Source organism: Urocitellus parryii, chromosome 11 (assembly GCF_045843805.1).
Source record: "Urocitellus parryii isolate mUroPar1 chromosome 11, mUroPar1.hap1, whole genome shotgun sequence".
Lineage (NCBI taxonomy): Eukaryota > Metazoa > Chordata > Mammalia > Rodentia > Sciuridae > Urocitellus > Urocitellus parryii.
In genome coordinates this window covers 8,240,800-8,266,956 of record NC_135541.1, presented here as the reverse complement: position 1 = coordinate 8,266,956, position 26,157 = coordinate 8,240,800, and the positions used below count along the sequence as shown (strand labels likewise).

Genomic DNA, 26,157 nt, shown 5'->3' with positions numbered 1-26,157 from the left:
ATGCTGTGTCTCCCAACAGCTCACCTGTGAGACAAAGGTTGGGAGGAGACATGATTGGTTTATAGCCTTAACCTTGTCAGTAAGTTCATTCCCAATGGGATTAACTGGGTGATAACAGGGAACAGCTGGAGTGTGGCTGGAGGAAGCTGATCATTGGGGGTGTGAATATGGTGTGTATATTTTGTATCTGGCTAGGGGCCATCTCTCTGCCTCTCTGTTCTCTAATAATGTGAGCACCTTTCCTCTGCCACAATCTCCCACCATAATGGTCAGCCTCACCTTCAAGGTGAGGGCCCAAGGAATGGAATCTGCTGTGTGTGCATTGAGACCTCTGAAACCATGAGTCCCCAGGTAAACTTTTCCTCCTCTGTAGTTGTTGGGGTTGGGTGTTGTAGTGACAGCGTGAAAAAGCTGACTACACAAAGACAGAACAACAAAGCAGAAATGCCATTCTGTAACTGCTGCCAATCAAACCATTCCTTCTACATCTTCCCTGTAAGTCCTCCCCTCACATGGCTCATCATCCAAGCACTCTCTCTCTTTCTGTCTCTCCTTCCTCAATTCCTGAATCTCTTTTTACTCAGGCTCTTCAAATTTTCCTTTGCCTGTGAACTTCTCACAGCCTATAGAGCCCTGGAAACTGCCTGTAGCAAAGGCTACCTGGGAGATGTGCCCTGGGGTCCCTGATTCTGCAGGAAGACTCTCCAGTGGGTGGCCTTCCTGATGTCAGAAATACCTGCTGTCCAACCCTGTGTCTTTCTCTCCCAAGTTGCCCACAGTTTCCACCCTTTGTGGATTTCAGGCTTTTCCATGTCCCCATCAGGGGCATGTTGGCCCATGCCTATAATCACAGCAACTCAGGAGACTGAGGCAGGAGGATGGCAAATTTGAGGCCAGCCTCAGCAACTTAGTGAGGACCTAAGCAATTTAGTGAGAAGCTATCTCCAAATAAAAGCAAAAAATAAAAAGGGCAGGGGATGTGATTCAGTGGTAGAGAACCAATGGGTTCAATCCCCAGTACAGACAGACAAACAGAAGTCTTGCCCTAAGTCTAGAAGACTGATTCCACCCTCCTTGTCTGCTCTTCCTCTCTGAGTGTGCCCAGATTTGCTGCAAGGTAACTCGACACTTGTGTCACTGTTGTCAACATGGTTCCCATTCTGTGGTCTTCGTGGGTGACACTACTGTCCTCAAAAAGCTGTTTTTTCTATGGAATTTTTGGAAAAAAAAATTCCAATAATTTTGATATGGCCAAAGACCCCTTTGAAAGCTATTTTCAGGTGTTGTTTTTTCTTAGGGACTCAGTGCTTTTCTGTCTCATGAGAGGAACAGGAGGGTCACATATGGACAAAATTGAGTCCATGGTGTGGAGTGCCTGGAGGGACGCATCCCTGACTGTCACACTCTCCCGGATTCTGCGCACTTTCATGAGATTGGATTCAATCAATCAATCTGGAGGAAGAAAATGGGATCAGGATTAAATGGGTGGAGACTGGAGAACCTGATCAGATACTGCTTTCTGATTGGATGCCAGTCGATCAGTGGAGGTGGGGGCGTGGTCAGAGAGGTCCATAAAAGCTTCTGTGGAGCCAGAAGAGAAACACAGAATCCTGGAGCCCAAGGAGAACCAGCCTGGCCTGCTGAGGCTCCGAGAACCCTACACACCTGGACCGATCCCGTAAGTCCCTCACTGCCCTGAGCACCACCCCGTTCCCGCCTCACCTGTGTGGATTCAGAAACAATTTTTTTCCCTGTCTTTTCTCATGAACCAATTTAGAACGTCGATTTGGCCTCTCAATGTAGTTTTACCTTGATCCTGAACTCTAGGATTTACACTTTGGTTTATGTCACTTTCAATTTTCTTTCTTTCTTTCTTTGGTTTGGGCTATTGAACCAAGGCGCACTCAAACACTGAGCCACATCCGCATCCATGTTTTGTGCTGTATTTGAGACAGGGTCTCCCTGAGTTGCTTAGCACCTGCTCTTGCTGAGGCTGAATTGATCGCATCATCCCCCGTCTGAGTTCTCTGGAGACCCTGGGATTACAGGCTTGTACACGCACACCCGGCACTTTTTCTTTTTCTCAATTGTTGTTTTTTAAAGTTTATATGGACAGTGTAATTTATTTATCCATTTATTTATTTGGTGGTATGGTGATTGAACCAGGGCCTTGTGCATGAGAGGCAAGCACTCTATCAACAGAGGTATGTCCCCAGCCCAACATTTAATAATTCTTACCTGCTGCTGAGGATCAAGCCCAGTGCCTCACATGTCCTAGGAAAGTGCTCTTCCACTGAGCTCCAGAAAAGCCAATCTAAAAGTCCTTAACAGAGGAAGTGGATTGCAATCCTATTTCATCTAATTGATTGGAATTCTATTTCCTGATAATAATAATGTTTATTTTGTGTGCCCTTAAAATCACACTGTTTTGTTGGGTGTGGTGGCACACACCTGTAATCTCACACCTCCAGAGTTTGAGGAGGCCAGAGAATTAGAGTTCAAAGCCAGCCACAGCAGCTCGAGGTGCTGAACAAACCAGTGAGACCCTGTCTCCAACTAAAATACAAAATATGGCTGGGGGCAGTGACTTACTGGTTGAGTGTCCTGAATTCAATCCCCAATATTGCCTCATCCCCCAAATTATACTTTAAGGCTTATGTAGTTTTGTAATTTTATAATTTGTTTAAACAAATAAACCAAAAGCTTCAAACTATCTCATGCAACACTTCACAGACTCTGTTCTTCTCATTTGTTTGTTCTCTTGACCTCCCAACTAGGGTGGCAGAATATCACATGTGTAACAGACATCTGTGAGACTCTGTTATAATTTCCAAGTGTTTTATAATATGGGCACATGCTTTATAATTGCCCATTTAATTTTTTGAAATTAAAAATGACATCACCCATGTGAGGGCAACTCCTGTCTGAGCCTCTGTAGTTGTTGAAACTGAGGAGCCTACTGCATTAAGTCACATGACACTCCAATTTCCATTTTATAAGGACAAAATAATAATCAAAGGCTTTCTCCCATTAAGGTTGGGGTGATATTTAGACTCCCCAGTACCCCTTTTCCAGTGGCTGGCAATGGATAAGATAGTGGCCTTTTCCCTGGGCCATTTTCCAGGATCCTTATTCTTTCAGACTCCGAGGATGAACATCCAGTCCCCACCTACGCTGCTGGAGCTGGCAGGACGCAGCCTGCTGAGCGACAAGTCCAGGGCCGTCCTGGAACTAGAGGACCTGCCCATAGAGCTCTTCCCACCACTCTTTGTGGAGGCCTTCAGCAGGGGACACACTGAGGTCCTGAAGAAAATGGTGCAGGCCTGGCCCTTCACCTGCCTGCCCCTGGGTGCCCTGATGAGTCAGCCACAGCCTGAGATGCTCAGAGTGGCACTGGATGGGCTGGACATGCTGCTTGCCCAGCAGGATCGCCCCAGGTGAGGGGGACCCAGGTGGCCTGGAAGGGTGCACCCTCGGTGCCAGGGAAGGGATGGGTATAGGCAGGGAGAGTGGGTGCTGAAGTGTGCTCCACAGGCTTCCTGTGCTGCCAGCAAGGAGGGGTGGAGAGGCCTTGGCCATGCTGAGCCCCATCTGGGAAAGGCTTCCAGATGTGGAGGTGCTTGTGGCAGCTGTGCTGACCCTTGAATGAGGCTGTACTTGCCCCTGCCCCAGTCTGTACAAGTGGGGGCACCAGGCTGTATTGGAGGGAAGTGGGTGGAGAAAAGTGAGACAGAAGGAAGAGGTGGATCAGGGAGCAGCAGCTGAGAGGGGAAGGAAGGGGCCTCAGGGCTGAGACACTGCTGTGGTCCCTGCAGGAGGTGGAAACTGCAGGTGCTGGATTTGCGGAGGGCTCCACGGAACTTCTGGAGGACGTGGTCTGGAGCCGTGGTCGATGCCTGCTCACCAGAGGACATTAAGAAGAGTCGAACATTGAAACTTGGTGCAGCAATGGCAGCTAAGCTACCCTTGAAGATATTCATAGACTTGTGCCTCACAGAGGGGCCCCTGGATGAATTCCTGTCTCTTTTGTTCTTATGGGTCACACAGAGAAGGGACAGGCTGCACCTGTATTGCAATAGGCTGAAGATCTTTGGGAAACCCACTGGCCACACCAGAAATGTCCTGAGACTGTTGCAGATGGACTCTGTGCAGAAGGTGGAAGTGCACTGCACCTGGGCGCCCTCCACCTTGGCTGCTTATGCTCCTTTCTTGGGCCAGATGAGGAACCTGAGGAAGCTGCTTGTCTCCGAGGTGTGCATGCCTGCCCACAGCTCCCCAGAGGAGCAGGAGAGGCTGCTCTCCCAGCTCACCTCGCAGTTCCGCAGGATGACCTGCCTGAGGAAGTTATGTATGGATGCTGTCCTCCTCCTTGAGGGCCACCTGGAGCAGGTGCTGGGGTGAGTAAGGGGTGTGAGCATCCTCTGCAGACCAGTATCAGCAAATCTGAAAGGGCACCTACTGTGTGCCAGCCACTGAGACTCTCGTGGTGAACAAGGCACTGGAAGGTAAATAACCCATCACCTGTTCCTGTTGTATCCTGAAGCTCCATCTCCTAACCTGTGTTAGAGCAAAGGGCTAAACCAGGGTTCATGGTCTGGGAAGTGACATCATTCTGGGAAGCCAGCTGATGAGGACAGGAGCTAGTGAGGTGGGTGTGAGGTTCCTTCCCTGGGAGCCCTGTCCAGCGACAGGGGTACAAAGCAGGGTAGAGGTGAGGACTTTGAAGGAGGGACGCCCCCACACCTGTACCTGTTCAACAATGAAGCCCTGTTGTCTTCCTTCTGGGAGCAGAGGAGCCCACTTCTAATGCCCTCCTGGGGAAGGCAGGTCTGAGCTCCAGGTGAGGACTCAGGGGTTGTGAGTGAAGAGCAGGGAGTGAGACCTTGCTGAGGGGCAGGGAGTGAGCCCTGCAGGGGTTAACCCCAGTGTGTTTTGACACATTTTTCATGGATTTGCCTTTGGCACATGACTCTTCCTGACTTCCTGGGGCTAGATATGTGGCTTTCTGCTTGTCATTGAGGGTGACATTCATAGAGATGGAGGACCCACCTGGGGACACAAGTAGTGGTGGAAGATTCAGGTTGAAATGGAGTGACCTGAATGATCAGATTCTACAAAATATCAACCATGTTCAGATGGTCACAGTGACCTTGGGTTTGGGCCAATTCATCTTCTCCCTCAGAACTAACTGGCTGGTTCCTTCTTAGGCACCTGAAGACCCCCCTGGAGACCCTCTCGATAACCAACTGCCCGCTCTCAGATTCAGACTGGAATTATCTCTCCCGCTGCCCAATCACCAGACAGCTCAGACAACTGGATCTGAGATACATCAAACTGACCAATTTCAGTCCAGAGCCCCTCAAAATTCTGCTGGAGACTGTTGCAGCCACCCTGAACAGGTTGGACTTGGAAGCCTGTGAGATCACGGAATCCCAGCTCCAAGCCATCCTGCCTGCCCTGAGCCGCTGCTCCCAGCTGAGGACCCTGTGCTTATTCCGGAATGGCATCTCCATGTTGTTCCTCAGGGACCTGCTCTGTCACACTGCCAGGATGAGCCAGTTGAGCATAGAGCTATACCCTGCCCCTCTGGAAAGCTATGATGCCCAGGGTGCCATCCACCCAGGGAGATGTTCCCAACTCTGTGCTGAGCTCACTTCACTATTGAAGGACTTTAGGCAGCCAAAGGTCCTTATTTTCTATACTTTGCCCTGTCCTCAATGTGGCTACATATTCATCTACAACCAGGGCCTCAATCACTGTTTCTGTCAAACAGCTTCCTAATTGGGTGTGTATAAAAAGCTGCCCTCTACGCAATTCGATGTATAACCAGAATGTAGAGGGATCATGAAGGAAACTCAGAGCCCAGCATTTCAGACACTGCCTGAAGTGTGGATGGGGAAAGGAATCAGATGCTGGGGGCTACATTGGAAGGAAGCCCCTGAAGATTGGAACCTCTGTATAGAGACATATGTGTCTGTATAGAGTCATATGTGTCTGTATAGAGTCATCACAAGGGACCTGGATTTTTAGAATGGGATTTAGGCTTTATGCACATATGAAGAAACTATTTTGTTTCATGGATGGTGCATAAATAAATAGTCTGAAATGAAAGGAATCTCAAGATTAGTCCTCTGACATCTTCCATGATGGTTTTACCTAGTTTTCTCATTTTGACACTGGAATTCTCCAGGGGCTGATGGAGAAATACCACCAAGTTCTTGGTGATCAATGAGGTTAATTACCAAAAACTCAAGGCATCCAACTGAAATCAGTTCATTATCTGTGGCTACACTGTGGCATAATCTATGTAGGGGAACACAGGAGGCCTGGAGCATTCTAAGTGGACAGTAAAATTTCAAAAAGCCCTTCTCAGGTGACCTCAGTGCCACCCAGACAGTCAAGGTTTGTCCATCCTTGTGGGTCTCCACATAGACCTAGAAACTTGGTGTCTTGGTCTTTGGATGCAATGAGAATAAAATAGGGTCTCTGTGCCTCACAAAACCTTGCCCATCATGCTGCTACAAAGTCTTTTCTGAAACAATGTAATCATGGCCAATGAAACCATCCAAATTAGCTTTCATCAAAATAGTAGAATTATATAGGTAGGTCACACTTGCAAATGTGTCTAAATAAAACTTTATAAATTACCACCTCCTGGTGGGGGAGAAGGCTGCTCATAACTGACAGATCTTCTCCTAACACTTCCCATCTCTTCCTACCCAGGGACACAAGGCTTTCAATCAGCAGATGATCAGAGGATGAGTAAGGATGAGGTGGCTGTGGGCAAAAGGGTGGCCCAGCCTGTGCTGCCTGGTCCTAGACCAAGATCCCCTAAATGACGACTCCTGCTGAGGACTCAGGCTGGTGGGATTATGCAGTGACCTTAGCCTTAGCTTCCCATCCAAGGAGGAGAAGGAGGTCCACCCAATCTTCTTTTGAGTTATCCCAAAGCTGCTTGTGCACAAGTTCTAATTTTGGCCTGAAGGCTTCTCCATACACAGGGAACTAGAACCCAGTTGGATGTGTATGCAGACTGCAGCTCACTCTTGGAACAGGTAGCAGAGTCCAGGTCCTACACAGCCAGCCCATCTGTCCCCCACACAGGGATCTGTGTGCCTCACCCCTCTTTATGACACTTCCTTTCCTCTGGCTCTATGTCTAACTTGCATGTGTGGTGGGTGGGGTGGGGAGTTCTGAACAGCATTCATTCTGCTCTGCTGCTGGATTCTAGGATCAAATAAAGGCATGGAAGATCTGCAATATGAGATGTGTCAGCACTGGTTGTTTTAAGGGTTTTCATGAACAAAAAGGGACTTGAAGATATTCTGGTGTGTCCAGACTCCTTGGATTGTATAAGGACTGAGAGCTGCATGTGTCCCCACACAGCCCTAGGGATAAAGCACCCAGACTGCTCTTTGAATTCCTCATCTTTTGACTCTAGGTTCATTTGTGCTGTGAGACAGCCCACAACTATAGGATGTCATGACGAACAGGACCGGGTGTGTAAGCGTGGCTGGGTCAGAAGGGGACTTTGTTCCACTCTCTGGATTGCTACTGAAAGGTGCACATTCCTTTGTGCATCTGCATCAATACGTCTAGATCCCCTTCTGGAACACTGGCCAATTTCACCTGTACAATCTAGGGACCCAGAACCCATGCTTTTCTTCAGAAATGAGTGAACTTCATAAGAAATAACTGAGAGCCTGGGTCCATAGCTCAATGGTAAAGCACTTGCCTAGCGTGTGGAAGGGCCTGGATTCCATCCCCAGAACCACAAATGTATGTGAACAAATAAATGAATAAGTAAATCCAATATTGATATGACTCCAGGGGGAAGTTTTAATTTGAAAAAAATCTAACTGTAAGGAGAACCAGAGCCCATATGAACACAATGAAATGCATTGTTTAATTTGAATGCTGGTGAGCCTTTCTCAGAAACACCATTGGTCAGGAAAGTGAACTGTTTTCCTTAAAATGGCAGCTGTCATTTAAGATGGCCATCCAGGTGATAACCAAGAAACTTATAAGTCCTAAAAAGAAAAGAGAAAGTTGGACACAGCAGAGACTCCTAAAATCTACCCATGATAACAGGGAGGGAGAAGCACTCTTTGGTTCCCCTACAAGATAAAGGGTGTTTGGGCGGGGGGGATTGGCTCAGCAAGAAGGCTTGAGAAGAATAAGTATGCAGAGGAAATGTCTGTCATTAGCCTCTCATGATTAAGTGTGTTTGCAATGCTTAAAATTAATCTAAAATTGTTTGCTGTGAATTGATAATGTCTATTGGGGTGCCTACCATTAAGGATTGTCATTTTCTTGATTAAGAACCTCTAGAGGGCTGGGATTGTGGCTCAGTGGTAGAGCACTCACCTAGCATGGGTGGGACACGGGTTCAATCCTCAGCACCACATAAAATAAAGTCATGGTGTTGTTTCCATCTACACCTAAAAAATAAATATTAAATAAAAAGAACCTATATAGTGATATTGCATTGAGTAATTTGAGTAAATGAAGCACAAAAAGGGGCAAAAGCACGTGGACATGCGTTATTTCTCCCCTGGACTGCATTCATTGCAATTTTGTCTCCTTGCGACAGATGCTTTGAGAGGGGGCTTCTCAATCCCAAAGCTGATAGCAGATGCTCGCTCAAGCCATTTGTCCCTGGTGTCACTGGCCCATGGGACAGTCCCTCAGGACCACTCAGACCCTGTTTTAAATGTGGTCAGATGGGTCACTGGGCTCATACATGTCCCAAGCCTCATAATTTCTGGATTTTTGTCCTAAATATCATCAAGAGGGACACTGGGCTGTTCACATTCCCTGAGCACATGGGGGGTCCCAGCCACCTGGCCCTTTGGGTTGCCCTTTCTAACTCTTAGGACAGGCTGCAGAGGACTGAAAAGATCCAGGTCCCCATCACCCAACCACTGCCATCACTCCATGGAAACTCAGGGTAACGCTGCGTATGTCAGGTAGGCCCGTCTCCTTCCTCCTAGACACCAGGGCTACATATTCAGTCCTCAGGGTGTTCTGGGGCCGACTACCAACCCTTTCAGACACCTAGCCTTGTTTGTGCTTGTGGCTTTCTAATTTTTACTCAATCCTTTTTGGTCATTCCACAGTGTCCTGTTCCCCTTATGGGAAGGGACATCGTCACAAAGTTGGGGACTATGCTCTGCTTCTCCCCTCATAGATGCTTCCATTCAGACTCACCTGCTGCTCCCCTGACCCTCACCCTTACCTTAGGACCATCCCCTACTCTGTTGGCAGGTACCTTCCCATGACCCGCTTCTGAGGTGGACGTTTCCAGTCCTTCCATCACCTCACACCACGAGCCCATTCACATTGGTCAAAACCTCCTCCATTTTCTGCCCAATCACGACACTTGCTCTCCCTCCTTGCTGATGCTGTCCCTCTCTTTGCAGAGCAGACTTGATCCTACAGACTTTCTCTCCCCTTTGAGGATTGAGCTGGTTTGGACTCTAGTCTGAGGGCCCAGGACAATGACCACACACCTTTTTCCATTCACCTAGGGCTCTTCTTCTTTATCCACACACCGGCTCCCATGGGGAAGTGACTCTACCCTTCTCCTCCCCTCCTCCTCACAAGTCTACCCCCTAGAGATGGCAGTGAGAAATCTTTTCTTGATACACAAAATTTAACTTCGATCTTGGCCCAGCACCAAGATTCTCAACCTTCCCATCCCTTCTCCTTCGCAAGTTCACTCTGAGTCTTGGTTCCCAGATGGCTCCTTCTTCCTTCAGGAAGGAATTCACAAGGCAGGGTAGGCAACAGTCTCTCTAGCCTCAGTTGTGTAAGAGCCTCCACTCCCAATATCAGCAGGCTGAACTTGTGGCCCTCATCAGAGCCTTCACTTTGGCAAATGGAGCTTCCCTCAATGTCTACTGCCCCTTGAATTACATCTAGACTGGACTAAACTCCTTCCTTGGCTCTTCCTCTGTCACAGCCCCTCCCAAAGAAGCCACTCGACACCTCCCCTTTGAGCTTCTGTATGGACAGCCCACCTCCCTGCTCAGCTCACCACCCTCTGATTCTCCACTACCCCTTGCTCCTCATCTCTTCTGGCCCCTTCTTGTATACACTAGGATCCTTCTTTGGCAACACAGGGATGTTGTTCTGGCAAAGCCAATTCTGCCTCTTCTCTTTCTCCCACTCTGTCTCCTGGTGACCTGGTACTTTTCTCACTCCCAAAAGCCCGCCACCTCCTCTCAATTCTCTGCAAAATGGACTGAACTCTATTGGGTCTTTCTTACCACTTGTTTTGTGGCCTACTTTGTGGGAATCCCATATCGAGCTCCTAACACTCATTTAAAACAGTCCTCTCTGCCCTTGTATCCTTTGGGAGCACAGGTATTTTTTTTAATAGATTGTAGTGGATACAGTGACACACTCCTGTAATTCCACCAACTCAGGAGCTGAGGCATGAGGATTGTAAGTTCAAGCACAACCTACGCAAGTTAGTGAGACCCTGTCTCAAGATAAAAAACAAAAGAGACCTGGGACACGGCTCAGTGGTCAAACAACATTGTGTTCAATCCCCAGTTTCTCCAAAAAACAGCAGGTTAGGAATTGGTTAAGTGTGCAATAGGGGCTTACTTGATGCTCTTTTACATATCTCTTGTAGCTTTGAAACTCACATTTTTCTCCCTCAAATCTTCTCCATTACCTCTCCTCCATGATCTTCTTCTTTCTGGTTTCTCCTTTCTAATGTCATTTTCTCTGAAACTGCTCTTTTAAAAAACCTGTTCCTGCTGATGGACAGAAACACAGCCTTTGGAACAGGAGTTCCCACATTTTCTCTTTTGCTAGCAATTTAACAAACATTCTTTTTCTTTTTTCTGAAAACTGTGTATTCCTTATATGGTTGGCATCAGGGAGACTGAGCTTTTAGCAACCAGTGGTATAGCTCCCTTGGGTTCAATCTCCAATACTAAAAATAAACAATCAAGCAAGCAAGCAGGATCAGCATACCTTTCCCTAGGCCATTGGAAATTATTTCTCTTATAGTCGCCATGCTTGCCTTCCTGGCTTTAAAGGGCTTTAAATATGTTAGGTTCAGGACAGGCTGAATAAGCTGTCTGCAGGGTATGCCTAACAAAGTTAGATGCAGGGTGACCTGGCCACTCCAACCCTTCTGTCTTGTTCTTTATCACCTGTTGCTTCAAGCCCAAATGCCCAAGCCCCTGCTCAAGGCTGAACACTCAACCCCCCTTGTGCCAACAAGGCAGCTTGCAGACCCAGAGACCCCATTAGATTTGGGCCAGACCCCTCTCTCTTGCTCTTTCTCTCTCTTTCTTCTCTTGCTTTTGCTCTCCATTGCTCTCTTTTTCTTTTCTTTCTCTTTTTTCTCCTCGGTTGCACTGCTGCAATAAAGATCTCTTGATTGTTCCAAGTATTGTGGTAACTTTACTTTCAAAACACATTTCTACAACCACATACTCCAAACCTTTGCCATCAGTTTCAGACAACTCAAGGAATCCAACACTGGTTGTGTCCTTGCTGAGGATGTTGATCAACTGTGAACAACTGTGTACTTACAGGTGAAGCTAATGGTGAAAGTTTTCCATCAAAATGACACCATTCCAACACAGCAGGGCTGGCAGGGTGCTAGGAAGTGAGCATCCTGGACCACAACTGCCTGCTAATCAGAGCTATAACAAAAGACTCACAGAACCACAGCCTTATGCAAAATCCACCACAAATTGTACATAAAAAATATTTTTCTTTCTTTAAAATTTTTTAGGTACCGGGGATTGAACCCTGGGTTCCTATACCACTGAAGCACATCCCCAACCCTTTCTAATTTTTTATTTTGCAACAGGGTCTCAGTAAGATGCTTAGGCCCTCAATAAGTTGCTCTTGCTGGCTTTGAACTTGCAATCCTCCTGCCTCCACCTCCTGAGTCTCTGGAATTACACACATGCACCACTGCATCCTGCACAAAATTATATTTTTATGAAAAGACACCCTTCTCAGCAGCTTCTTGTCATCCTGGACCAAGGCCACCCTTGTTACTGCATTGTTGCAGCCAATAATAATGGTTTCAAAGCACCTTATATGGCCTTTGAAACCCTGTCTTCCTTTGCCTCCTGGATGGGCCCCCTGACTCTCTTTGCTTGGGTATCATGCATTCCCTATCTTCTAAAGTCAGTGTTTGGAGAGCCACTCTCTGTTGTTACCTGTGTGGCAGAAACATCTACCGACAGGTAGGTCCAAGCACCAAGTCAAGGGTGGCACCTGAGACTGACACCTTGCCATTTCAACCCTCTTGCTCAGCTGCCTCAAGAAATGCCCAAAAGCAAGAAAAAGGTAATACAAGTCAAATTTGAAGGCTGGACTTCAAATATTCCTCAGCTAAAACCACCATGTAGGTCTTTTTTTTTTTAATATTTATTTTTTAGTTCTCGGCGGACACAACATCTTTGTTGGTATGTGGTGCTGAGGATCGAACCCGGGCCGCACGCATGCCAGGCGAGCGCGCTACCGCTTGAGCCACATCCCCAGCCCACCATGTAGGTCTTAAAAATAATCCTATGCCTGTTTCAACTGCAAACGTAAGTGAAACAAATATGGGTGATTTCTTAAGAAAAAGAGAAAGACACACCCCAAACCAACAAAAACAAACCAAAAGGACTCTCTGGGTGTAATCACAGCCACTCATGAGGCTGAGGCAGGAGGATGACAAGCTCCAGGCCAGCCTGTGTAAGATAGCAAGGCCTATCTCAAATTTTAAAAAGGGATGCGCCATGTGTGACTGCACATATGGTGCGATGCTACATGGTGTACAACCAGAGAAAGGAAAAGTTGTGCTGCAATTGTGTACAGTAAATCAAAATGCATTCTGCTGTGATATTTGCCTAATTAGAATGATAGATATATAGATAGATAGATAGATAGATAGATAGATAGATAGATAATGAAAGAAAAAAAGTTCTAGTTACTTGAGATTCATTGTAGAGACTGTCATTTACTGAGATAACCGAAGAGAGTGGAGATATGGGGAATGGGAAAGAATGTTTTGGTGATTTGAGTTTTACAATATGATATGGTTTATCAATTTTCAACAAATTAGAATAAATTTGCACTGAAGCTAAAAATAATAATAAATAAAAAGGGCTAGGGGTGGAGCTCGGAGGACAGCGCCCTGGATTCAATTTCTGGAGCTGCAACACCAACACACACCAACAAAGAACCCTTCTGCATTTTCCCATAGGCACTTGCGTCTGACAGGTTGCATGAACGTGCTCAACTCTTTAACTCTGATGCTCCCCAACTGCTGATTGGCGGTTACTCAAACTCTCTCCTTTCATTATGCTACAGAGAATTCCCTTATGGGCTCAAGAGACATAGAAACTGATTAGGGTTGAAGCTGCCTGGGAAATACCCCACTTTGGGAGGAACCAAAAGGCTCCAGATGACAGCCACCATGGAGACAGGGACAGATGCCTTTGGCCCTGTTTCTATCTCTCCTGTCCCTAAGACCCCACCATTCACTCCTGGTGTTCACACAGGTCTATCTTTCTTTCCTTCCTTCCTGCCTGTCTGTCTCAGTACAGGGGATGGAACCCAGGATCTCTAGGTAAGTGCTCTACCACTGAGCTCCATGCCCAGTCCTTTTCATTTTTCATGTTGAGACACGGCCTTGCTAAGCTGCCCAGGCTGGCCTCAAGAGCACAATCGTTTTGCTTCAGCCTCCTGAGTTGCTGCAATTACAGGAGTGGGAAACCTGGATCTCTGTGGTCTTTATCTAGTAAACATATGTTGTTTGTTTTTCTTTTGTTTTGTTTGCATGGACAATGAACCCCCAAGAATGATAAATTCCATTTTTCTTTCCTAATACCAGAAACAGTTTAAGACCCTTATTGGAGACTAAAGGCAGAAGTATCTCAAGCAACAGCAACACAGTGGACTTCCACTGGGGCAGTACCAGGACATTCTCAAAAACTATACTGTGTCTGACATGTCAGTGGATATTAAGAAACAGGCCAGGCCAGGACTGGTGGGGGGATGCCTGGAATCCCAGCAGCTGGGGAGGCTGAGGCACGAGAATGGCAAGTTCAAGGCCAGCCTGGGAACATGTAAAGACCCCCAGGAACTCAGGGAGATCCTGGCTCAAAATAAAAAATAAAAAGTGAGGGGAGGTAAATCCCCAGTAAAAGATAGATGTCGAAAGAGAAGTAAAAGTCTGGGTATCAGTGACTGAAACAACATGTTTCTTGATTGTTAACAACTTTGTTGGCCTCTAGGGCTTGGGATCAGCTGGTGGGCAAACTGGCCACAATGACTGAGATGGCTGTGATCTCATCTAGCTCTATCCCTATGCTATGGTTTGGTGCAATTTATCCCTCAAAGCTTCAGGTAATGGAAGCTTTGTGTGTTCTTAGAAAGGAATGGTTCTCCTGGGATGCTGAGCCCGTCCCTCTGAGAGTTGTTTACAAGCCTGACCTTGAGCCCCGGGTTGTTCTTTGGCTTCCTCCCACAGGCCAAACCAAGGGGGCTTCCTGATTTTGGCCTTGTATCTTTCAGAACTGTGAGCTAAATAAATCTCTTAAAAAAAAAAGCATGTCTCAGGTATTTCATGACAGTAACAGAAAATGGACTAGAGTACCAATCCTCTGAAGGGATTCTTTTGTAGGAGAAATTTTACCTCAGGTAGGAATCTCTAAATTGGAAAATTCACTTAATAATATTTTAGCAACTGTTACAGTTTGAACCTTTGAATTGCCTACTAGCAGTGCAGTCTGAGAGCGATTTGGCCTCAGGCACACTCCAGAGGGGAAGTGATCTCTTTGTCCTGCTGTTCATCAGAAAGGAGTTTGTGCCCTAATTCGTGAAAAGTGATGTTTCTCATAAAAATCTAAAAGTTTTTCAAGAAGAAATGGGTGCTTTTCATGAGATGAGAACACACTCCACCATGGACTTATTCAGTTGGATAAATCTCGGTTCCTGGGAATCTTCATCCAGAGAAATTTTGCAGTCCGAGGCTATCATTCTCCTCATAGGTGTGGTGCTTCTTCCTGGTGTGATGCAATCTCTCAAAGGTGTTAAATGCTCTATGGCCAGGTACCATGGTGCACACCTATAATCCCAGCAACATGGAGGCTGAGACAGGAGATTTGAAGGTTTCTTTCTTTTTTTTTATTGGTTGTTCAAAACATTACAAAGATTGCAGAATCACATCAGTTACACATCCACATTTTTACATAATGCCATATTAGTAACTGTTGTATTCTGCTACCTTTCCTATCCTCTACTATCCCCCCTCCCTTCCCCTCCCATCTTCTCTCTCTACCCCATCTACTGTAATTCATTTCTCTCCTTGTTTTTTTTTTCCCATTCCCCTCACAACCTCTTATATGTAATTTTGTATAACATTGAGGGTCTTCTTCTGTTTTTATGCAATTTCCCTTTTCTCTCCCTTTCCCTTCCATCTCATGTCTCTGTTTAATGTTAATCTTTTCCTCCTGCTCTTCCTCCCTGCTCTGTTCTTAGTTGCTCTCATTATATCAAAGAAGACATTTGGCATTTGTATTTTAGGAATTGGCTAGCTTCACTTAGCATAATCTGCTCTAATGCCATCCATTTCCCTGCAAATGCCATGATTTTGTCATTTTTTAGTGCTGTGTAGTACTCCATTGTGTATAAATGCCACATTTTTTTTTATCCATTCATCTATTGACGGGAATCCGGTTTTGTTCCACAGTCTAGCTATTGTGAATTGTGCTGCTATGAACATCGATGTGGCAGTATCCCTGTAGTACACTCTTTTAAGGTCTTCAGGGAATAGTCTGAGAAGAGCAATAGCTGGGTCAAATGGTGGTTCCATTCCCAGCTTTCCCAGGAATCTCCATACTGCTTTCCAAATTGGCCCCACCAATTTGCAGTCCCACTAGCAATGTACAAGAGTACCCTTTTCCCCACATCCTCACCAGCACTTGTTGTTGTTTGACTTCATAATGGCTGCCAATCTTACTGGAGTGAGATGGTATCTTAGGGTGGTTTTGATTTGCATTTCTCTGACTGCTAGAGATGGTGAGCATTTTTTCATGTACTTGTTGATTGATTGTATGTCCTCCTCTGAGAAGTCTCTGTTCATGTCTTTGGCCCATTTGTTGATTGGGTTAGTTGTTTTCTTATTGTTTAAAGATTTGAAGGTTTCAAGCCAGTCTGGACAACCTAGAGAGACCCTGCCTCAAAATTAAAAAAAAAAAAAGCTGGGGGTATTGCTCAGTAGTAAATTGTCCCAGGTTCAATCCTCAGTACTATACACACACACACACACACACACACACACACACACACACACACGATCCAGCAGCCACATGCATGCCAAATGATTGCCATCAGATTCAGACAACTCAAGGGAGCCAACGGTGACCGTGTAAAGGCTGAGAATGTTCCATGACCACAGTGTCCCTACTGAGGATGCTACTATGAAACTCTGCAGAAACAAAATGAATTTATTTGTACCAAAACCTGACAAAAGTGGAGGCAGGAGACCATGTAAGAGAAGGTCCTTAAGTCTGATATTTTGATCAAAGGAACTTCCAGGAGGACTCTGCCAAAACCACATAAACAGATACACACACACACACACACACACACACACACACACACTGCCTCCAAACCCCTGACTTTCCAAAAAAGATCATCAGATTTTTTCTCTTGGCTCCTAAGAGATTAGTAAAACACAGAATGGGACCTGCAAACTCCAAGGAATGCCAGGAGAGCCTTTCTTCTGCACTCCAACTGAGATTATTATGGTTCACTCTCAAGCACATTTGGAAATTGGTGGACAAATGATACCAAAGATAATTCAAAACGGTGATAGCTTTCATGTGGAATGTTCCAGATGAACAACCACCAAATAGCTGCACTCTAACAAGTACATTTGAAGCCAGGTGAGATGAGCCATGCATGTAGTTCCACCTTCTCAGAAGGCTGAGGCAGGAGGATGGCAAGATTCATGTCAGACTTGGCAATTTGGCAAACCTGTTTCAAAATACAACAAAATGGACTGGGCGTGTGGCTTAGTGGCAGAGTGCTCCTGGTTCAATGCTCAGTCCTAGAGCTGTGGGGAGTAACCTTTTACTATTTATTGATTGATTGATCCTAGGAATTGAACTCAGGAGCACGTGACCACTGAGCCATGTCCCCAGCCCTACTTTGTGTTTTATTTAGAGACAGGGTCTCACTGAGTTGCTTAGTGCCTCACCTTTGCTGAGGCTGGCTTTGAACTCTCAGTCTTCCTAGCTTCAGGTTGGTTTTAAGAAGGTCTCTGATTACTTGGAAAAAGAAAAACTGAGTCATCTCTGTTAAAATTTGAATTATTGTTTCCTATGACACAACTTTCTATATTAGGTTTCAAAATCTTTCAGCATTTTTGCTAAATTACTTATGTTTCATAATGATCTAGGCCCTTACTTTCATTAAGTGCTTTAAACCTTTTGAGATTGTTGACTAACTTCTCTAGGATCAGATTCTACATTGTCACTTGACCTTGAGCTAACATTGGGATGTTCCACAGGGCTCCAGAATTTCTCAAGGTAATTCTAGAAGAAAGACATTAAGGCAATTAGCCTAATTTGTGAGATGGGAAGCCCTGTCAAATAAGACAGGATATAACCTTGTTCAAGTTACATTTATTTGGCTCTTTTATTAATATTTGCTTCAAAATTCCACTAAATTCATAAACATTCTCATATGTTTTCAGACATACTTCAGGAAACTATATTAAAATGTATGCCAATCAAATTACCTTGTTAATAGCTGGTTAAAGCAAATTATCAACACATTTTTAAGCATGGGTATTCTAAGTGTTTATCAGAAAGTGTAACCATTCAGATTTTTTCCATAAAAGTAACTATAATCAGCTTCATGCAAAAAAGTTTTTCAAAAAAGAAAGAAATGAAAAAGAAGAAAAACAACTCTAAATAGTGTTCTTGAACACAGGTTTCTTATTTTTTTTGTTTGCTTATTTATTTATCTATATATTTATTTATACTTTTCATGCAAGGGTGCAAATCCAGGTTCTTCTGAATGCTAGGCAAATGCTCTACCTTTTTAAATTTTAAATCAAAATAGGGTGTGGTGCTGCACACTTGTAATCCCATCTACTTAGGATGCTAAGGCATGAGGATCTCAAATTTGACCCCAATCTGAGCAATTTAGTGAGGGACCTGTCTCAATAAATAAATAAATACATGGGCTGTGGATGTAGCTGAGTGTTAAACCCTCCCTAGGTTTAATCCCCACTGCTAGAGAAAATTAAAACTAAATAAAATCACCACCAATTTTTTTTTAAAACGAACACCTAAACAATAAACTTTCTGCAAAATCCAGCTCCCAACAGAAAATCAGAGGCCTGGACCTGGAGATGAGAGAGCCAAGGCCTATTGAACAGACAAAATTGATTTTAACAGTGACTTCCAGGTAGAGGGAGCCTGAGAGCCACTCTCTGAAAAACCACCTGTTGCTCAAATGTGGCTCAATGGTCTCTATGTTGATTCCTAGTCATCCAGTAATTCCCCCAGTGGGGACTGAACCAACCAGGACAAGTGCATCCTGGCACTAAGATAGAATCAAACCCTAACCAAAGAATGGATGATTCAAGATGCTTCAGGAGAAAAGATCTTCATCACAAGAGGGACAAATAAATGACATTCAAATCAACAGGGAGTAACGTGTGTGAAAACCTGATGAGGGGGAGCGAGGGTGCTGTGAGGAGAAGGTCAGTGGGCAGCACTGCCTCGTGCAACAACTATCACAAACCAGTCAGCCACAACCTCAGCTGTGCATAAAACTACCCCACCATGTACCCCCATGTTTTCTAGGAGGACACCTGGCCAGTCGCTGCCTGTTGTCCTTGAACTGAGGCCACCCTTGGTACTGAGTCTGTGGAGCCAGTGGTAATTGACTCAAAGCTGCCTCTGACACCCCGTCTCCCTTTGCCTCCTGGATGGGGCTCTGACTCATCTTTCTTTGGGAGTCCTGCATTCCTGCCCTATTATGTCTGACTACCCTTGTTCTTTGGAGAGCCACTGTCTGTTGTGACTTAGGTTGACAGAAACATCTACCTGCCTCCTGCACCAAGTCAAGGGTGGTAAGAGAAGGCAGGGCTGTGGTGTGAAGTCACCCTTTCAGCTGGCTACACACAGACAAATGGCAGAGAAATTTAGAATTCAGTCAGAGACTAGATTTCAATTGTTGTGGAGCCTAAAGAGCAATAATGGTTTAGATTCTGTGTCTCCCAATAGCTCACATATGACACTGTTTTCCAGGAGAAATGATTGGTTTAGAGCCTTCACCTACTCAGTGAATCAATCCCTGATGGGATTAGGGATAAGTGGGGGTGGGTAGAGTGTGGCTGGAGGAAGCTGATTCTTGGGGTGTGAATATGGGTGTATATTTTGTATCTGGCAAGGGGCCATCTCTCTCTCTCTCTCTCTCTCTCTCTCTCTCTCTCTCTGCTTTCTAATGATGTGAGCCACTTCCCTCTGCCACACTCTTCCACCATGATGTTCAGCCTCACCTTGGAGGTGAGGCCACCAGCAATGGAGCCTGCAGTCTTTGGATTGAGACCTCTGAAACCATGAGTCCCCAGATAAACTTTTCCTCCTCTGTAGTTGTTGGGGTTGGGTATTTTAGTGACAGCGTGAAAAAGCTGACTAACACAAAGACAGAACAACGAAGCAGAAATGCAATTCTGTAACTGCTGCCAATCAAACCATTCCTTCTACATCTCCCCTGTAAGTCCTCCCCTCACATGGCTCACCATCCAAGCACTCCCTCTCTTTCTGTCTCTCTGTCCTCAATTCCTGAATTATGCTTTTTAGACTCTTCATATTTTCCTCTGTCTGTGTACTTCTCACAGCCCAAAGGGCCCTGAGAACTGCCTGGGAGATGTGCCTTGGGGGTCCCTGATTCTGAGGGAAGGCTCTCAGGTGGTGGCTGTCCTGAAGTCAGGGACACCTGGTATCCAAACCTGTGTCTTTCTGTCCAACATTCCAAGTTGCCCACAGTTTCCACCCTCTCTGCATTTCAATTTTTCCATCTGGTGGGGCATGGTGGCCCATGCCTGTGATCCCAGTGACTCTGGAGACTGAGGCAAGAGGATGGGAAGTTTGAGGCTAGCCTCAGAAACTTAGTGAGGACCTAAGCAATTTTGTGAGACCTTGTCTTAAAATCCCCCCCCCCAAAAAAATGGGAGAAGGCCTAAAATGTGGCTCAGTGGTAGAGCACCAATGGGTTCAATCCCCAGTTCAAACAGACAAACAGGACAAGTCTTCCCCCAAGTCTAGAAGACTGATTTCACCCTTGATGTCCATTCTTCCTCCTGAGTGGCCCTGATCTACTGCAAGGTAATGTCACACCTACGTGACTGTTGGACACCTGGTTTCCATCTGTTTTCTTCGTGGATGACGCTAGTATCTTCAAAAAGATGTTTTACTATGGAATCTTTAGGAAAAATTTTTTAAAAAATATTTTGGATATGGCAAAGATATCACAATGATATTTGGGGGGTTTTGTTTTTTCTTACTGTAGGGATTCAGTACTTTTCTGTCTTCCAGGCAGGAACAGGAGAGTCACATATGGGCAAAATTCAGTCCTCCGTGTGGAGTGCATGGACGGAGGCAACCCTGGCCCTCACTCTCCCTGATTCTGCCCTCCTGCAAAAACATGGGATTCAGTCAATTAATCTGGAGAAAGAAAATCCGATCAGGATTACGTGGGTGGAGATTGGGGAATGTGATTAGATACTGCTTTCTGATTGGATACTAGTCAAAAGGTGGAGGTGGGGGCGTGGTCTGGGAGGTGCATAAAAGTTTCTGCGGAGCCAGAGGAGAAACACAAGAGTCCTGGAGCCCAAGGAGAACTATCACGACATGCTGAGACTCTGAGCACGCCGCACAACTGGACAGATCCCGTAAGTCCCACATCGCCGTGAGCATCACCTCCTCACCTCCTCACCTGTGGGAATTCAGGAACAATTTTCTGTTTTTCCTCATGAACCAATTTAGGACTTAGGGTTTGCCTCTCAGTGGTTTTACCTTTATCCTGAACATTAAGATTTCCACTTTCTTTTTTTCTTTTCTTTTTTTTTTGGGGGGGGGCGTTCCAGGGATTGAATTCAGGGACACTCAACCACTGAGCCACATCCCAGCCCTATTTCTTATTTTATTTAGAGAAAAGATCTCACTAAATTGCTTAGCCCGGCTCCTGCTGAGGCTGACTTTGCATGCATGATCCTCCTGTCTCAATCTCCGGAGCCCCTGGGATTATAGGCTTGTGCACACAGGTCCCGCATTTAATATAAATAAATAAATAAATAAATAAGTTTACATGGACTGCATTCTTTTATCTATTTATTTGGCAGTGCTAGTGATTAAAACCAGGGCCTTGTGCATATGAGGCAAGCATATACCAACTGACCTAATGCCCAGCCCACCATTTATTAATTTTTATGTGCTGCTGAGGATCAAACCCAGTGCTTCACATGTCCTAGGCAACTGCTCTTCCACTGAGCTCCAGCCCCACCCACTTTTAAATTACTTAAGTAGATTGCAATCCTATTTCAATCTAATTGATTAGAATTATATTTTTTAAAGGAAGATTTATTTATTTATTTTTATTTAATATTTATTTTTTAGATTTAGGTAGATACAATATCTTTATTTTTTATTTTTACGTGGTGTTGAGGATCCAAACCCAATGCCCCACGCATGCCAGGCAAGTGAACTACTGTTGAGCCATATCCCCAGCCCTGGAATTCTATTTTCTGATAATAAAAATATTTATATTGTGCATCCTTAAAATTATACTTTTTGCTGTGCTTGGTGGCACATGCCTATAAAACCAGCAATTTAGGAGGCTGAGGAAGCAGGAGGAATAGTGTTCAAAGCCAGCCACATCAACATCAGGTGCTAAACAACTCAGTGAGATCATGTCTCCAACTAAATGCAAAACAGGGTTGAAGAAATGACTCATTGGTTGAATGCCCTGAGTTCAATCCCCAATACTATCCCTCCAAAACATGATACTTTATGGCCTATGTGTTTTGTAATTTTATAATTTGTTTAAACATATTAAACAAAAACCTTAAAACCATATTATGTAACAATTCACAGACTCTATTCTAATTCATTTTGTCTCTTCACTCCCCAGAAGATGGCAGAATCTCACATGGGTAACAGATATCCTGTGACTCTGCTGTAATTTCCAATCTTTTATAATATGGGTACATACTTTATAATTGCATATTTAATTTTTTAAAATTATAAGTAACATCATCCATTTGAGGGCTAGTCCTTTCCCAGCCATGGTAGTTGTTGAAACTGAGGAGCCTACTGCGTTATGACACTCCACTTCCCATTTTATAAGGACAAAATAATAATCAAAGGCTTTCCCCTATTACGGGTGATGTGAGCTTTTAGACTCCCCCGTACCCCTTACCAGTGGCTGCACATGTATGAGATAGTGGCCTTTTCCTTGGACCATTTTCCAGGATCCTTCTTCTTTCAGACTCCCCAGGATGAGCACCTAGTCCCCACCCACACTGCTGGAGCTGGCAGGGCGCAGCCTGCTGAGCGACAAGTCCAGGGCCGTCCTGGAACTAGAGGACCTGCCCATAGAGGTCTTCCCACCACTCTTTGTGGAGGCCTTCAGCAGGGGACACACTGAGGTCCTGAAGAAAATGGTGCAGGCCTGGCCCTTCACCTGCCTGCCCCTGGGGGCCCTGATGAGGCAGCCACAGCAGGAGATGCTCCGAGTGGCCCTGGATGGGCTGGACTTGCTGCTTGCCCAGCAGGATCGCCCCAGGTGAGGGGGACCCAGGTGGCCTGGAAAAACCCTGGGGACCAGGGAAGTGATGGCTGTGGGTGGGGAGACTGGGTGCTGAAGAGTGCCACCAGAGAGGTTTTGGAGAGGCCTTGGCCATGCTGAGCCCCATCTGGGAATGTGACCCTGATGTGGAGGGTGCTTGTGGCAGCTGCGGTGACCCCTAAAGAGGGCTGAATCTGCCCCTCACTCAGCTGCTACAGGTCGGGTCAGCAGCCTGTATTGGAGGGACATGGGTGGAGAAAAGCAAGACAGAAGAAAGAGGTGTGGCAGGGGGCAGCAGCTGAGAGGGGAAGGAAGGGGCCTCAGGGCTGAGACTCTGCTGTGGTCCCTGCAGGAGGTGGAAACTGCAGGTGCTGGATTTGCGGAATGTTCACCACAACTTCTGGAGGATGTGGTCAGGAGCCATGGTCGATGCCTGCTCACCAGAGGACATGAAGAAGAATCACATGCGGAAACATGGTCCAGCAATGTTAGCTAAGCCACCCTTCAACGTTTTCATAAACTTGAACCTCACAAAAAGGACCCTGGATGAATTCCTGAAACACTTGTTCCTGTGGGTCACACAGAGAAGGGACAGGCTGCACCTGTGTTGCAATAGGCTGACGATCTTTGGGAAACCCACTGGCCACACCAGGAAGGTCCTGAGACTGCTGCAGCTGGACTCTGTGCAGAAGGTGGAAGTGCACTGCACCTGGGCGCCCTCCACCTTGGCTGCTTATGCTCCTTTCTTGGGCCAGATGAGGAACCTGAGGAAGCTGCTTGTCTCCCAGGTCCGCGTGCCTGCCCACAGCTCCCCAGAGGAGCAGGAGAGGCTGCTCTCCCAGCTCACCTCACAGTTCCTCAGGATGGACTGCCTGCGGAAGTTCTGTGTGGATGCTGTCCTCCTCCTCGAGGGCCACCTGGAGCAGGTGCTGGGGTGAGTAAGGGGGGTGAGCATCCTCTGCAGTATCAGTAAATATGAAAGGGCACCTACTGTGTGCCAGCCACTGACCCTCTCGTGGTGAACAAGACACTGGAAGGTAAATAACCCATCATCGGTTTCTATTGTATCCTGAAGCTCGATCTCCTAACCTGTGTTAGAGCAAAGGATTAAACCACGGTTCATGGTCTGGGAAGCAAAACTCTGCTTAGAAGCCAGCTGGGGAGAACAGGAGCTAGTGAGGGCGGGTGAGGATCCTTTTCTGGGAGGCCTGTCTAGCAACAGAGGTGCAAAGCAGGGTAGAGGAGAGGGCAATGAAGGAGGGGAAGTCCTACACCTGTACACCCAACATGGAAGCTCTGTGCTCTCCAGCTGGGAGCACAGAGACCCACCTCTAATGCTCATGTAAGGAAGGCGGTTCTGAGCTCCAGGTAGTGAATCTGCAGTCCAGGGTGAGGAGCAGGGATGGAGGCCTTGCTGAGGGAGCAGGGTGTGAACCCTGCCGGGGTTAACCCCAGTAGGTTTTGTCACATCTTGCCTGGTTTACCGTTCGTACATGACTCCCCTTGACCTCCTCTGACCAGAGATGTGGCTTTCTGCTTGTTTTTGAGGATGGGGGTCTTAGAGATGGTGGATCCACCTGGTCACAAAAGTGGTGGTAAAAGGCTCAGACTGAAATGGGGTTACCTGAACGGGCAGATTCTGCAAAATGTCAACCATGTTCGGATGGCCATGGAGACATTGGGTTTAGGCCAATTCATTTTCTCCCTCAGAACTAACTGCCTGGTTTCTCCTTAGGCACCTAAGACCCCCCTAGAGGCCCTCTCAATAACCAACTGCCCGCTCTCAGATTCTAACTGGAATTACCTTTCCCGATGCCCAAACACCAGCCAGCTCAGACGACTGGATCTAAGGGGCATCAAACTGACCAATTTCAGTCCGGAGCCCTTCCAAATTATTCTGGAGACTGTTGCAGCCACCCTGAGGAGCCTGGACTTGGAAGCCTGTGAGATCACAGACTCCCAGCTCCAAGCCATCCTGCCTGCCCTGAGCCACTGCTCTCAGCTCAGGATCTTGTGCTTTTTGGGGAACCGCATCTCCATGTCAGTCCTGAGGGACCTGCTGCTTCACACTGCCAGGGTGAGTCAGTTGAGCATAGAACTGTACCCTGCCCCTCTGGAGAGCTATGATGCACAGAGTGCCATCCACTCAGGGAGATGTTCCCAACTGTGTGCTGAGCTCACGGCACTATTGAAGGACTTTAGGCAGCCAAATGCCCTTGTGTTCTGTACTGTCCCATGTCCTCAATGTGGCCTCAATGTTGTGTTACTCTACAACCAGGGCCTCATTCACTGTTCCTGTCCAACAGCTGCCTAGTTGGGTGTGCATAAAAAGCTGTCTTCTAGGCAACTGGAAGTATAACCAGGATGTAGTATGATTGTGAAGGAAACTCAGAGCCCAGCATTTCAGACACTGCTTGAAATGTGGATGGGGAAAGGAAACTGAAGCAGGGGACACATTGGAAGGAACTCCTTGAAGACTGGACCCTCTGCATACAGCCATATATGTCTGTATAGGGTCATAACTACCGACCTGGGTTTCTAGAATGGGACTTAGGCTTCATGCACATATGAAGAAGCTATTTTTTTTCATGGATGGTCCATAAATAAATAGTCAGAAATGAACAGAATCTCAAGGTGAGTCTTCTCATGTCCTGTGTGATGGATTTACCTGGATTTCTAATTTAAACCTTGGGATTCTCCAGGTGCTTATGGAGAAAGGTGGCCCTGGGTTCTTGGTGATCAATGAGGTTCAGCCCTGGGAACTCAAGGTATCAAACTGATATTTGGCCATTATTTGTGCCATCTACTCTGTGGTTTAAGGCATACAGGTGCCCACAGCAGGCCTGGAACATTCTAATTGGTCAGTGGATTTGGAAGAAAACCATTCCTCAAGGGACTTCAGTGCCATCTAGACACTCAGCACTGGCCCCTCCTTGTGGGTCTCGTGTAGACCCAGAAGCCTTGGGTCCCAGGCTTTGGCTGCACTGGCAACAGGCCAGAGCCTCTGGGCCTCACCAAACCTTCTGTGCCATCCTGCTGGGTAGTCTTCCCTCAATTAAACTAGCAATGTGTACCAATAATGGTATCCAGATGACCTTTCAGCAAAATCGTAGAGTTTCCCAGGGCCCCAATCTGGATTCCATCATGGAACCTGCTTCTCTATTTTGCCGAAGGCCCTCATTGCCCCCACCGCCAGACATTTCATCTCCAGTCAACCTAAAGGACCTACAGTTCCCAGGAAGTGATGGTTGATCATCTGGCACTCTATGTGGTTGGGGGCACCCCAGGCACAACATTCACAGCTACTGCTGATCCCTC

General features: G+C 46.3%; 1 protein-coding gene across 1 annotated transcript; it reads left to right on the top strand.

Annotated features, from left to right (window-relative positions):
* Positions 1 to 265: 265 nt before the first annotated feature.
* On the top strand, positions 266 to 25,153 carry LOC144249165 (PRAME family member 12-like). Its single transcript, XM_077791368.1, is given in 8 exon segments — positions 266 to 286; positions 3,142 to 3,270; positions 3,367 to 3,437; positions 4,272 to 4,397; positions 5,208 to 5,399; positions 23,192 to 23,321; positions 23,628 to 23,767; positions 24,550 to 25,153. Coding segments are annotated over 8 exon segments (1,413 nt in total).
* Positions 25,154 to 26,157: the final 1,004 nt, after the last annotated feature.